Below are 14,582 nucleotides of genomic sequence, written 5' to 3' on the forward strand. Positions count from 1 at the left end.
CTCTTGCTCTCGCTCGCTCTTTTTTCTCTCTCTAGAAGCCTAAGTTCTCTCATACGAAAATGTATTCCTACCTTGAGCCATTTTGTCTTAGTTGTTCATGTAATTGTGAAAATCTCAAACACTTCACGTTTTGAAACTCCCAATAATCTCTCTCTATGAATATAATATCAGTTATGCTGGCAACTGTGTAAAATAAATGACATTATCGAATAGTTTCCTCTTACACGTACCGAAACCGAAACCGAATCCAAATATTTCCTCTTAGTAACATGGATCTGACTAATGAGTCACCCAATTGTTTGGCCTGTCTCTATATCAGGATCAGTCCCACTGGGGATGGGGAGTGGGGTAGGGGTGGGGGGGGGGGGGGGACACGCCAGAGGTGTTTTGGTAGAAGGATAGAAACATCGGTGGAACCATTCTCTGAATTGTTTTTCCATCTCAGTCAGTGCCCAAGTGCTAGTGTATCAAACGCTATGGTATGTGCTGTCCAGCCTTGGAGGAGAATGAATATGAAAGATCTCTAACTGCTATTGAAACAATGTAGCGACGTTTCTCCTGTCACAATTACCAACTGTTTGACATCCAATAGCCGTTGATTAATAATTAATAAATCAATGTGATTATGTTCACTAAACAGAACAAATTTTTAAGCTTTATGTTTTTAATCAATATTGACAGGGGCAGGATGCAGCTCTGTGGTGGCAGGGTCGATGTTTTATATACACTCAATACTGACAGGGGCGGGATGCAGCTCTGTGGTGGCAGGGTCGATGTTTTATATACACTCAATACTGACAGGGGCGGGATGCAGCTCTGTGGTGGCAGGGTCGATGTTTTATATACACTCAATACTGACAGGGGCGGGATGCAGCTCTGTGGTGGCAGGGTCGATGTTTTATATACACGCAATACTGACAGGGGCGGGATGCAGCTCTGTGGTGGCAGGGTCGATGTTGTATATACTCTCAATACCGACAGGGGCGGGATGCACCTCTGTGGTGGCAGGGTCGATGTTTTATATACACTCAATACCGACAGGGGCGGGATGCAGCTCTGTGGTGGCAGGGTCGATGTTTTATATACACTCAATACTCTCCGGAAGGACCAGCTAGAAGATCCGGTGAATAATTGGACTATCCATGTCCGGTTACAAAAGTCCTTGTCGAAACAACCCGTTCCGCTCTGATGTCAAGAAAAAGGTGTTGATCTCCCTCGTATGCTGTAGTTGATAACGCCCCTGACTAGATGGTGTTGGTCGCCAGCATGTCTCCTTGGTGGGGCCGACCAGCTGAGAGCGGGAGGTAAACTCCCCTCTAACGCAGCCGCGGAACCGTGTGGGCAGTTTGTCACGAGCGATCTCTCAAGTAGCGGGCTGAGGTCCGGGCGGGTCCTGTACAGACACCTTCCGTTTCTTGGGATCACGCTCAGCGACTGCCACATCAACAACTGGTGGAGGCACCGGTCCGCTGGTCTGTTGACTAGTCTCCATCGGCACTGTTGCTCACTGCAGAAGGGGCCGCCATTGTCAGTTGAGCTGACATCTTTGACCCCGCTCCTGGCGTAGGCCGCTTCTGAGTAGTGTGTGTGTTGGATGGGGGGGGGGGGGGGCGAAGCAGAAGGGACCGCCCCTGGCAGTTGAGACGCCAGTTTTGGTCCCCACTCAGTTGCTCCTGCCGGTCTCGCCTTCTTCGTAGAAGCAGGTGGGATCGCCCCTGGCCGGGTTAGCCCCCCCCCCCCCCCATGAGCCGCCTACGGTCGCCGTCTCCTCCTACTGTTATAGATCGTTTCGGTCTGTTGTTGTCGTTGTAGATCAATGTGTAGATCGCCCAACTTCCATCGATACTTGGACGATGGCCCAAGCTCGCGCAACAAAGCCCCCCAACGTTTGCCGATCACAACTTCGTGTCTCAAAGGCTCGAGTAGGACTGATTTCTTTAAGGCACGCGCCAGAATCTTGATAGATGGTTTTTGTTGTGTATTTACTTGAAAGAAATGCCACCTACAGGCCCGTAACCAGTGTATCAAGTGGGGACATCAACTTTGAATTACATGTTACTCGCGTGGAGGGGCGAGCGATGAAGACACTAGGTTCGTGAAAAGGAGAATTTGGAGGATTCACTACTCTTTAGCGTTATTTTGGCGTGTGTGTTGTTGTTTTTTGTTGTTGTTTTGTTTTTTTGGAGGGGTGTGTGTGTGTGTGTGTTGTTGTTTTTTGTTGCTGCTTATGATTTGTTTGCTTCGATATTTAATAACATTTATTTGACCCAGCCCATGAAACAAACCGCATGTATACAGTGTAACCTTTTAGCAATTTAATTGGATTATAACTAAATCTTTCAACTAAAGTGTGTGCGTGCGTGTGTGCGTGCGTGTGTGCGTGCGTGCGTGTGTGTGTGTGCACGTGCGTGTGTGCGTGTGTGCATGTGCGTGCGCATGTGTGTGTGCGCGTGTATGTGTACGTGTGCGTGTGTGCATGTGCATGTGCGTGCGCGTGCATGTGCGTGTGTGTGTGCGTGTGTATGTGCATGTGCGTGCGTGCGTGTGCGTGTGCGTGTGTGTGTGTGCGTGTGTCAGGCTCGGTTGACTGAATAATAATTTTAAAAAACGTATTGGCATTTATCCGCATTGTCCTTGATGAATTATACTTCTAGAAGGCAGGAAATTGCATGTCAGGACATCTACTTTGAACATTGTTTTCTGAGAGAATCCCAAGACCATGGCCTCATCCGTAGAACTATCAAAAACACATCCCGCGTTAACATTCTACACACAAAGTCCTATAAATAATCACTTTAAAATAATACAGTGAAACCCCACCTAACGACCACTCCGGTATTAAGCTCCTATAATTGCGGTGTTTATATATGCAGTGTATTTACCTCTACATGCATGTATACTCAGCCGTTCAAGAACTAGACGGACAAAGATTCCCGTTCTGATACAGTGCAATATTAATAGACTTGAAAAGAGGATGCTTTGTTGTCTACCAGCCAAAGAGAGCTTTGTGAATTAGGTCCAAGGGGCCTAATTCACAAAGGTTTCTTAGGCTCTGTTAGACAACAAAGCATCCTCTTTGCATGTGTTTTAGCATTGCACTGCGAGATCGCAAAGTTGCATGAGTTTAGTGAATTAGGCCGCAGGTCTGTTGAGTAACCAAACTTAGTATTCATTTTTATGGGTCTTGCGACTTTAACACTGATATTGTAGATTCATCAGACATTTTTCTTTTTTTGTCTATTAAGTCGTTAACGTATTGAATATCAATAATAATTTATTATCTATTTTGATGTCACCATTACACCCTGTACTATGTGGTACATGACAGGCGTGTGCTACAACAGCTTGTTCTAAATATACACATTAAAACCTATGATCTGACCTGACCTGACTTTTTAAACGTTACACCCCCTCACTAAAACAACTCTGTATTCGCTTCTGATAATGGTATTGGACTTTATTTTCACAATTATCTTTACTATTACATTTTCAAAGATACATACAAAAGGCTAATAAAACACAATTCTCAACTCAACTTCTTTGTTTTTTCTTCTTTTTTTTCAATGCCCGATATATGTTCGATATATGTTCGAGCATATGAACTTCGTTTAATATCAATTATCACAATTTGGAATCAGTATATTATGAAAAATTCCTTTTACCCAAGACAGTTTTGAACCATAATACATTTTTGAACATTGGTGTTTTAACACATCCATCTCCAATAGTGTATTTTATTTGTACACTTTTAGTCCTATTCAGGTTTCCTTTTATACATTTATAGAAATTAAATTTTTGAAAAATTTCGGAATGGATGCTAGTAAATTGTTTAATTTTTTCCATAACATGGTTTCTTCCAATTATGGGGCAACTTTCTTAATATTTCTGCACATTTACCTATTAGCAAAACTGTATAGTCTCTTATATTTGTTTGTATGATTATTTAATGTTTGACTGGACGAAAAAAATAAAAAATAATAATAATTAAAAAAAAAATGATGCGAACGTTTTGCAGTGATATGCTTACTGAAATCGATGATCGATAAATCATGAATCTGACTTGGAAAGCAAAGTGTTTTATTATTTAGTGTGCTTTTTAAAAAGAACATACACATGTATAGTGTTTTTAAAAAATCCATTGTGAATACGAAAAAGGTTAGTGTTTTTCCTAGCTTGTTTTAGCATGGTGCGGCACTATGCCTCAATAGTCTAGTGCCATCTTGCCTTAATCAGCGACATGCTGCCCTGAGATTAAATAAGTCTTTTTCAATAATTAATTAAAAAATTGCCTTTATAAAACACTCAAAACATTTATTATTAATTAATAAAATATTCCTCTTAAATGTATATAATATATTTTGCCATTCATTTATTAAAACAAGAACATTAATTACATTCATTTTTATTTCAATTATTTTTTGCCTTTAATGAAAACAAAAAGTGCCCTGAAAATAGTGAAAATAGCCCCAACGTGTTTAGTCTACCGAGCCTTGCCAAATGTCTAGGGAAAACATTACCTGAGGGCCACTAACCAACCCACCCCAAGCGTTTTTCAAGTCTCCAAACACTCCTGTGGTCTAAGCGTTGATGAGGGTCGATGAAGCCAAGTCAGTGAACTGTTGGACCACTAACACTCCAACAAGTTACATTTAGAGGGTTACAGGTAACAGAGGTGTGGCACTGATAAACTAAATCCTGTTATATACATGTCTGTCAGGGAAAATGTCATAAACTAAGTCCTGTCATATACATGTCTGTCAGCGAAAATGTCATAAACAAAGTTGTGGTATTAACATGTATGTCGTTATAAACGATCTTTGTCGTACAGTTCCAAGAAGCTATCGATGTCCATCCTTTCCACCGTTCGAGATGAAACGATGATTTTGGTAAATGGATCATTGACCGAAGACCGCACCCGTTTAGATATTTTTTCAATATACATGTCCCTGTGTGCGTGTTTGTTTGTATGTATGTGTGTTTGTATGTGTGTCTGTGTGTGTATGTGTATGATTTGTGTGTGCGCGTGTGTGTATATGTGTGTGCGTGTATGTGTATGTGTGTGTCTCTGTGTGTGTGTGCGCGCGTGTGTGCGTATGTGTGTCTATGTATGTGTGTGTACGTGTGTGTGTGTATGTGTATGCGTGTGTAGGTGCGTTTGTGTGTGTGTACGTGTGTGTGTATGTGTGTGTGTGTATATGTGTGTGTGTGTGTGTGCGCGCGCGTGTGTGCATGTATATGTGTGTGTGTGTGTCTGTGTATGTATGTGTGTCTGTGTGTGTGTGTGGCTATGTGTGTGTGTCTGTGTGTGTGTGTGTGCGTGCGTGTGTGCGTATGTGTGTATGTATGTGTGTGTGTTTGTGTGTGTGCGTGTGCGTATGTATGTGTATGTGTGCGCGTGCCCGCGCGCGCGAGCACTGTATATATATATATATATATATATATATATATATATATACACACACGCACACACACACACACACACACAGACACACACACACATAGCCACACACACAGACACACATACATACACAGACACACACATATACATGCACACACGCGCGCACACACACACACATATACATCATCCTTTTTTTTAACATTTATTCACTGTATTAAGAAAAGGGCCGTTCAGTATTTTTTTCTTTTTCAAAAACAACGTAAAACATTTTTTCTTTAACTTTTGGTTCATTGACCGAAGACCACACCCACTTAGAAGATTGCACAGATGGCATCAGTTTGAAAACTATTCATGCGGTGTGGCTTTCGTAACGTCACCTATTTCATCACCTTGCATCATCCCCTTCTGCGCAGTTTGGCGGCCATCTTGGATAATGCAATAGTGTAATCGATATCCCCTATATTGGGGCCCTTACTACTTAATTAATAAAGTAATAAATTAAAAAGAAAATTACAGATTCATGATGGAATTATTTTATTCATTAAATATATATACATCACATGCATACATGCATCACATCACTAAAAGTCTAGTTAAATACTGCTACAAATGTATTTGAGATTTCTCGTTGAACGATATCTTAATTTTCTTTTTTCTGTTTAAAAGTTCGATTTCCATTCCAACACCAAATCGTCAATCCCGAAAACACCGATCTGTCTTCGTTATCTACAACTGCATGACTTGCGGAATTCGAAACCCTTTGATCTGTATGTGAAGAACCCTGAGTAAGAGAGATGGAATCCGTTGACTTCTAGAACCAGATGACGATATCAGGTCGTCGAATAAACCAAACTCTTCTGTGGAGAGTAGCACAATTTCTTCTCTGAAAACCGTCATGTGTTGTTAAAGCCCATAAGTTAAAAATCACTGATATGAAGGTGCAAAGACTCGGGGTTCGTGTTTAACAGGTGTAATTTATCGATTTCTAGATCCAGGTGATGAAACCAAGTCGTCGAATACACCAAACTGTTCTGAGTAGAGTAACACTTTAAAACATTTTCTCCCTTCAGGCTGAAGGTTTCTTGGAGCCGCAAATTCTGCAGACTGGTCCATGTTCTCCCCGGTTTCCAATCAGTTGTACGTGCAAGGTAGTACCAGCGACATCTTCACTTGTATTTCGGTTATAGTATAACTACTAGTCGTCTTGAAGAAGATTCTGATTTCAGTGCCACGAAATGTTAGCCAAGTTCTGTCTTCTGCCGTCCTTTTATACTCTCAAATGTGTTGTTTTCGTTCATGGTAACAGAATAATGGTCGCCAGGGAAATGTCTTCGAAGAAAGCGTTGACCTGGAGATGTTCAAAGTAAGATATATTATTTTCTGTTTATGATGCCAGTGCTTCAAGAATTTTCTTTTAAATCCACTAGCCATGAGATCAGTAATTTTAAAAATGTACTAGCCATGATTAAAAATTCACTAGCCCTACTTTACTTTAAATTAATACAATTTTACTAAATAATAGTAATAATTAAATATGTCACCTAAAGAGGGAGATAGAGCTTTAAAACACTAACATTAGGGGTTGGAATGGGGTCAGTATATTCATATTTACAAAATAGACTTAACTGCAACATTTGATTTTGTTTTCACTAGCCGTCGGGCATGGCAATTGTAGTTATTTACCAGCCCCGGGAGTGGGGCTACCATAATCTAGAAGTCATGGATGCATCCTTTAATTGTACTGATCGCATACTAATACAGTATAGTGACCGCATACTAGTATAGTGACCGCATACTAGTATAGTGACCACATAAAGCAAAACACACTACTGAGCATTAGCTGTATGGTGTGTGTTACCTGACGTGTCTGACATCTGTGAAATGGTAAAGCGCTCGCCGGGTGTCCTACGGTCTAGGATCGATCCCAGTCACCGCCCATAAGGCGATTTCTCGTTCCAGCCAGTGCACCATGATTGGTATTTCAAAGGCTGTGGTATGTGCTTTCCTGTATGTTAATATAAAAGATTCCTTGCTATTAATGGAAAAATACAGCGGGTTTCCTATTGACACCAATAGCCGATGATAAATAAATTAATATGCTCTATTGTTGTCCTTAAACAAAATAAAACCAACTTTTCGTCTGACTCGACCAGTTTTGTTTGACTACATATTCAATTGTATGTCCTTTAAATCGTTAATTTCAATCAAAATAAAATGTTCTGCTGTTTTAAATTTAATAAACAAAATTTTATATGCATGTGTACTAGTATTTATTTACGAATTATAAGTTTAAAAACTATATTTGGAGTGGAAAATTTTACATTACCAGAATGAAGCCATACATTTTGTTTCTCATACAAAAAGTACATTTTTATTTAGAAATTATGAGTTTAAAAAATATATATTGGGCCGACATATTTGACATGACAAACATGAAGTAATCAATTTTGCTTGCTTGTTTAAATTGAGCAATTAGGAAAGTTAGCAATGAAGTTAGACACTGCGTCTCTTCATACTCAATCTGATTAAAATTAGCTCTACTGGTCTACCAGTAGATCTAACAGCATTGCGTGGACTCCTATGATTTTGCAAGTAAGGTTTTGATTGGTCGAATGAAAGGTCAGTTGGACATGAGCTCCAACGGGCTGCTGTTAGATCCACGTGTAATAGTGGAGCTAATTTTAATTACATTGCTTCATACTTATTTCTCACTAAATTACGCTTGGTAATGTCTGTGGGACAATATAATGTGTGTGCACTAAAACACAAAATATATAAGCACAATATATCGGTGCTAGAAAAATATAATGTGTGTGCACTAAAACACACAAAATATATAACCACAATATATCGGTGCTAGAAAAATATAATGTGTGTGCACTAAAACACACAAAATATATAACCACAATATATCGGTGCTAGGAAAATATAATGTGTGTGCACTAAAACACACAAAATATATAAGCACAATATATCGGTGCTAGAAAAATATAATGTGTGTGCACTAAAACACACACAAAATATATAACCACAATATATCGGTGCTAGAAAAATATAATGTGTGTGCACTAAAACACACACAAAATATATAACCACAATATATCGGTGCTAGGAAAATATAATGTGTGTGCACTAAAACACAAAATATATAAGCACAATATATCGGTGCTAGAAAAATATAATGTGTGTGCACTAAAACACACAAAATATATAACCACAATATATCGGTGCTAGAAAAATATAATGTGTGTGCACTAAAACACACAAAATATATAACCACAATATATCGGTGCTAGGAAAATATAATGTGTGTGCACTAAAACACACAAAATATATAAGCACAATATATCGGTGCTAGAAAAATATAATGTGTGTGCACTAAAACACACAAAATATATAAGCACAATATATCGGTGCTAGGAAAATATAATGTGTGTGCACTAAAACACACACAAAATATATAAGCACAATATATCGGTGCTAGAAAAATATCGCGATACGTATTGTTCAAACTGTATATAGCGGTATCCGGTGTACCAGTTATACCGCGCATCTCTAGTAAGTACCGGCCTCGGTGGCGTCGTGGTTAGGCCATTGATCTACAGGCTGGTAGGTACTGGATTCGGATCCCAGTCGAGGCATGGGATTTTTAATCCAAATACCGACTCCAAACCCTGAGTGAGTGCTCCGCAAGGCTCAATGGGTAGGTGTAAACCACTTGCACCGACCAGTGATCCATAACTGGTTCAACAAAGGCCATGGTTTGTGCTATCCTGCCTGTGGGAAGCGCAAATAAAAGATCCCTTGCTGCCTGTCGTAAAAGAGTAGCCAATGTGGCGACAGCAGGTTTCCCCTAAAACAATGTTAGAATGACCATATGTTTGACGTCCAGTAGCCGATGATAAGATAAAAAAATCAATGTGCTCTAGTGGCGTCGTTAAATAAAACAAACTTTACTCTAGTAAGTAGCCCCAATCAAGTGGTTATTAGTGTATGTAAGTATGCAAGTACGTACGTAAGTAGCCTCTATCAAATGGCCAATAGTGTAGGTAAGTATGCAGATATGTAGGGATGTAGTCTCTGCCAAGTGGTTATTAGTGTAGGTAAGTATGCAAGTACGTAGGGATGTAGTCTCTGCCAAGTGGTTATTAGTGTAGGTAAGTATGCAAGTACGTTGGGATGTAGTCTCTGTCAAGTGGTTATTAGTGTAGGTAAGTATGCAGGTACGTAGAGATGTAGTCTCTGTCAAATGGTTATTAGTGTAGGTAAGTATGCAAGTACGTACGTAAGTAGCCTCTATCAAATTGACATACTGTAGTCCTTTATTAGTGTACGTATATATACAGGTACGTAGGTAAGTAGCGTCTATCAATTGAACATGCTGTAGTTATTAGTGTGGGTATGTATGCAGGTACGTAGGTAAATAGTTTCTATCAACTGGACATGCTGTAGTTATTAGTGTGCGTATGTATGCAGGTACGTAGGTAAATAACCTCTACCAATTGAACATGCTGTAGTTATTAGTGTAGGTATGTATGCAGGTACGTAGGTAAATAGTTTCTATCAACTGGACATGTTGTAGTTATTAGTGTGCGCATGTATGCAGGTACGCAGGTAAGTAGTTTCTATCAACTGGACATGCTGTAGTTATTAGTGTAGGTATGTATGCAGGTACGTAGGCAAATAGTTTCTATCAACTGGACATGCTGTAGTTATTAGTGTAGGTATGTATGCAGGTACGTAGGTCAATAGTTTCTGTCAACTGGACATGCTGTAGTTATTAGTGTAGGTATGTATGCAGGTATGTAGGTCAGTAGTTTCTGTCAACTGGACATGCTGTAGTTATTAGTGTAGGTATGTATGCAGGTACGTAGGTCAATAGTTTCTGTCAACTGGACATGCTGTAGTTATTAGGGTTTCCTCTCTAACACTCCATGTTAAAGTAGCATCCAATAGCCGATGATTAATAAATACATGTGTCCTAATGGTGTCGTTAAACAAACGAACTTTAAACAAACGTTTTCAATTTTCTATGGCACTTTTCTGTACGTATCGATCCCGACGACCAAACTTGACGAAATTAACTAACTATGAAAAAACAGATAAACAACAAACAAACTCTCATAAAAAAGAAAAAATAACAAAAACAACAGCAATAAACAACCCAAAGAACAAACGAATAAAACAACACAACACAACTACCCTTTTGTGTGTGACATTTCATTTTGAAAATATTTTCAGAACAAATAATAGTTTGCTGTTTTCAAAACTATTTGTATTTTCATGTTTAGATATACCAGTGTGTCTGTATAATGTGTATCTGACCGTTTTAATATTTGCAGCGCATAGGTCAAACTGGAGTTACCTTTCATTTATCTCTTACGTACCAGTATATATATACTGCTATAACAGCCACAGAATTACAATGACCACTGTTGTTTTGTCATAACGGTCACACGATATAAACATGTATTGGCCTGTCCCAGTCACTGTTTTATTAAAGTTCTAGCAAAACAGGTATATGCTAAAGTGCATCATTTATCGTATTTCCATCTTGTATCTGAATAAGGCGACTTGTTATTGGTTGGTTCAATCATAGGGTTTTACGTGCACATTCAGGGCAAACTGTTGTAGCGCATGCCTGTCATGGGCTTACCAACACTGACAGGTAGTGTATTCCAATGTGTATGATTGCTGCTGGTCAGACAAGCAGTTCCGACAGTATGCCACGATGTTTGTTTAGCCATTACACATTGGCAAACTGTGTGTGTGTGTGTGTGTGTGTGTGCGCGCGCGCGTGTGCATGTGTATATATGTATATACACACATACGGTGTGTGTGTGTGTGTGTGTGTGTGTGTGTGTGTGTGTGTAATGTGTATTTATTCAGAGAGAGAGAGAGAGAGAGAGAGAGAGAGAGAGAGAGAGAGAGAGAGAGAGAGAGAGAGAGAGAGAGAGAGAGAGCAACTGGGTACAACTTGTAACTACTTACCCAGTGTAAATGTTCCTTGTTTTTGTTTAAATTAATAACACAAGTCACAAGTTGGTTTGTAGGTTGTTATTTTTTAACTCCATCATTTAATAATAATTTAAGATTATGACACAAAACTGTCACTCGGACTAATTCTAATTAATGCACTCGTAAAAATAAATATATAAACCATATTGTTATAAAGTTGATGTTTTAGGACAGTGGCAATACATACATACATACATACTGTTTTCCGCATATATTACAATATTAAGATATATTCCAAGAATACATACACGAGTACTTACCTATTCCAGGTGCCAACACTAATTTATGGTAATCTCAGTTAACCACATTGAAAATAAGGAATATTGTCCTATGACGTTAAAATACCCATGGCGAACTATCAGTATATTAGCTGTAAATGGCTGCTCAAAGACTGTTTAGGGTGTATACTACCAAATCAAATCCCATAGATGACAATAGTAACATATGTGGCTAAAACACAGAGAAAGGCAAACAAAACGAAAGTTTTAACACCTTACTTGACATTCAGTCCAGTTCACAATTGTCACATTGTTACAAAAAATAAAAGCGAAATAAGATCCACGTGTGCGCATAATGTACCCGAGAAAAAAAATCCATTTAGGATTCTTAGCCATGCATGACAATCATATGAGCATGTATGCATCTGCAGTAATGACCAACTGTGTCACTCAAGAAAACGATTTGGAAACCGACCATGCGATGTGTCATATGTGATAGTTTATTTTCATAGTAATATTTTTAACAAGACAAAACAAAACAGTACTAAAATAATCCTGGGACAATAGTATAGTATTTATGGGCTACAAAGTGCGATCATGGGCGGTCTATAAATAGTGGGGTCACCGATCCACATCTACTGCGCCGAAACACTGGATATGCAAATCATTTTGGATACAAGGGTTCGCTACATTGATGCACGATTTTAAAATGTTTATATACTACAGACATAAAACAATTTGTAGTGTATCTCACATTATGCACTGCTTCATTGGTGAGAGACACATTTTATTAAGTATATCACAGTGTTCACAAAGAAAATGGTTTTTGAATGCTTCGGTGCGCCAATACACCGGACAGCACTGTAGTCATTTGGCTCACCGGATCATTGTTGTTGTATTCCCGCTCAAACTGATAGGGAAGTACCCCTAACGGATTTTATCCTTCTTCGTCACCAATCAAGGTACCAGTAGAATAGATTGACAAATGTGATAAGACCAAAATATCCAAACTGGCGTCCGTTAAGAATCAGCAGTTTTTCCAACAAATCATTATCTGCAGTCGCCATGTTGACCTACTAACAGAATGAGTGGAATCCGCCGCATTTACGTCACAGGTCTGATGCGAAACAAATTGACTGGATCTGTGTGTGTGTGTGGGGGGGGGGGGGGGGGGGGGGGGTTGGGGGGGGGGGTGTTTAGGGGGGGGGTCCAAGCGTTTTACAAAGTCACTTTATTGATAATTGGGGTGGAATTTTTGTTTTTTATTTTTAATAATGTAATTTTTATGTTATATATACCGTGTATTAATAATGTGCCATGAGCCTGGACCTTTAACCAATATGACACAGGGGCTTTTTGGAAACTGGTAAAGAAAAACATAGATAACTGTAATTCACCACCTTTAGAAACACTTCATCAGTACTTTAAAGATGTAAACAGCAGCGATGACTCCACTCACGAACCACAATATACAACAGAGTCGGAAACTAACAGTATATTAAATGTCCCCATATTACCAGAATAAATACTTAAGAATAGCAAAGCTTCGGGTTTAGATGAAATAATTAATAATATATTAAGCAAACTATTGATTGTATGATTTATATATATGTTAAACTTTTTAATTTAGCGTTTGAAAACGAAATGTTTTCAGACTCATGGCTAGTTGGTATAATCAAACCTATTTATAGAAGTGGTGATAAAAATAATCAAGACAATTATAGACCTATTACATTACTTAGCTGTCTTGGAAAACTCTTTACCGCTGTGTTGTATAATAGACTAAAACTGTATATTGAAACAAATAATATTAACTGAAATTCAAGCAGGATTCAGGAAAGACTATTCTACAAATGACAATATCTTCACACTCTATCGACTGATCGAACTGATGAAAATACCAAAGAGAAACCTTTTTTTGTACATTGATAGATTTTAGCAAAGCATATGATTCAGTTTGGAGGATTGGACTTTGGGGTAAATTAATTCAAAATGGTATAAATGGGAATTGTTTTCAAGTAATCTATAATATGTATCAGAACATTAAGTCTGGTGTCAACGCACATAATTCACTAACGGATTATTTTCCTTGCTGTGTTGGCGTTAGACAAGGTGAAAATATACCTCCCCTGTTATTCTCATTGTTTCTTAACGATATTGAAGATACTTTTGAAATGAATGACTGCCATGGCATCGGTATAAATGAAATGTTCAGTGAATCCTAAATATGTACGTTAATTGTCTTCTTTGTTTTACTATATGCCGTTGATACGGTACTCCTTGCAGATAATTACCAACATATGCAAAAATCACTAAATTGTTTTGATTCTTATTGCACAAAATTAAAACTAAAAGTAAATTATAAAAATACAAAAGTTTTAATTTTTAATGGCAATAAGAAAGATTGTAAAAAAAAAAAGTATTTTATTTTTGAAATACGAAGCTTGATAATATAGAAAGTTACAAATATCTTGGTATAATATTCCACAAATCAAACAGATTTACTAAGGCAAGAAACATGTTTTTACACAGGCAGAAAAGGCAGATATTATAATATTTCCATAGTGTCAGGTAACATTATTTGACTGCATGGTTTTACCAGTCCTTTTATATTGTAGCGAAATTTGGGGTTTCGAAACTGTTATCAAAGGAAAAACTATGTAACCAGTTTTCAAAATTATTACCTGTGAGAAAAGCTACACCATTGTACATGTTATATGGAAGGAAATGTTTTATTTAACGACGCACTCAACACATTTTAATTACGGTTATATGGCGTCGGAAATATGGTTAAGGATCACACAGATATAGAGAGAGGAAACCCGCTGTCGCCACTTCATGGGCTACTCTTTTCGATTAGCAGCAAGGGATCTTTTATATGCACCATCCCACAGACAGGATAACACATACCACGACCTTTGATATACCAGTCGTGGTGCACTGGCTGG

General features: G+C 38.4%; 1 protein-coding gene across 1 annotated transcript in view; it reads right to left on the minus strand.

Moving 5' to 3' along the window:
* LOC121385397 (GTPase IMAP family member 4-like) overlaps positions 1–229 on the minus strand; it is an 8,842-nt gene extending 8,613 nt beyond the window's left edge. The window contains exon 1 of the mRNA XM_041516069.1: positions 72–229. Within this exon, the coding sequence (XP_041372003.1) occupies positions 72–81 (10 nt within the window). The 5' untranslated portion in view covers positions 82–229. The remainder of the gene's footprint in view (positions 1–71) is intronic.
* Positions 230–14,582: the final 14,353 nt, after the last annotated feature.

This window comes from Gigantopelta aegis, chromosome 2 (genome assembly GCF_016097555.1).
Source record: "Gigantopelta aegis isolate Gae_Host chromosome 2, Gae_host_genome, whole genome shotgun sequence".
NCBI lineage: Eukaryota > Metazoa > Mollusca > Gastropoda > Neomphalida > Peltospiridae > Gigantopelta > Gigantopelta aegis.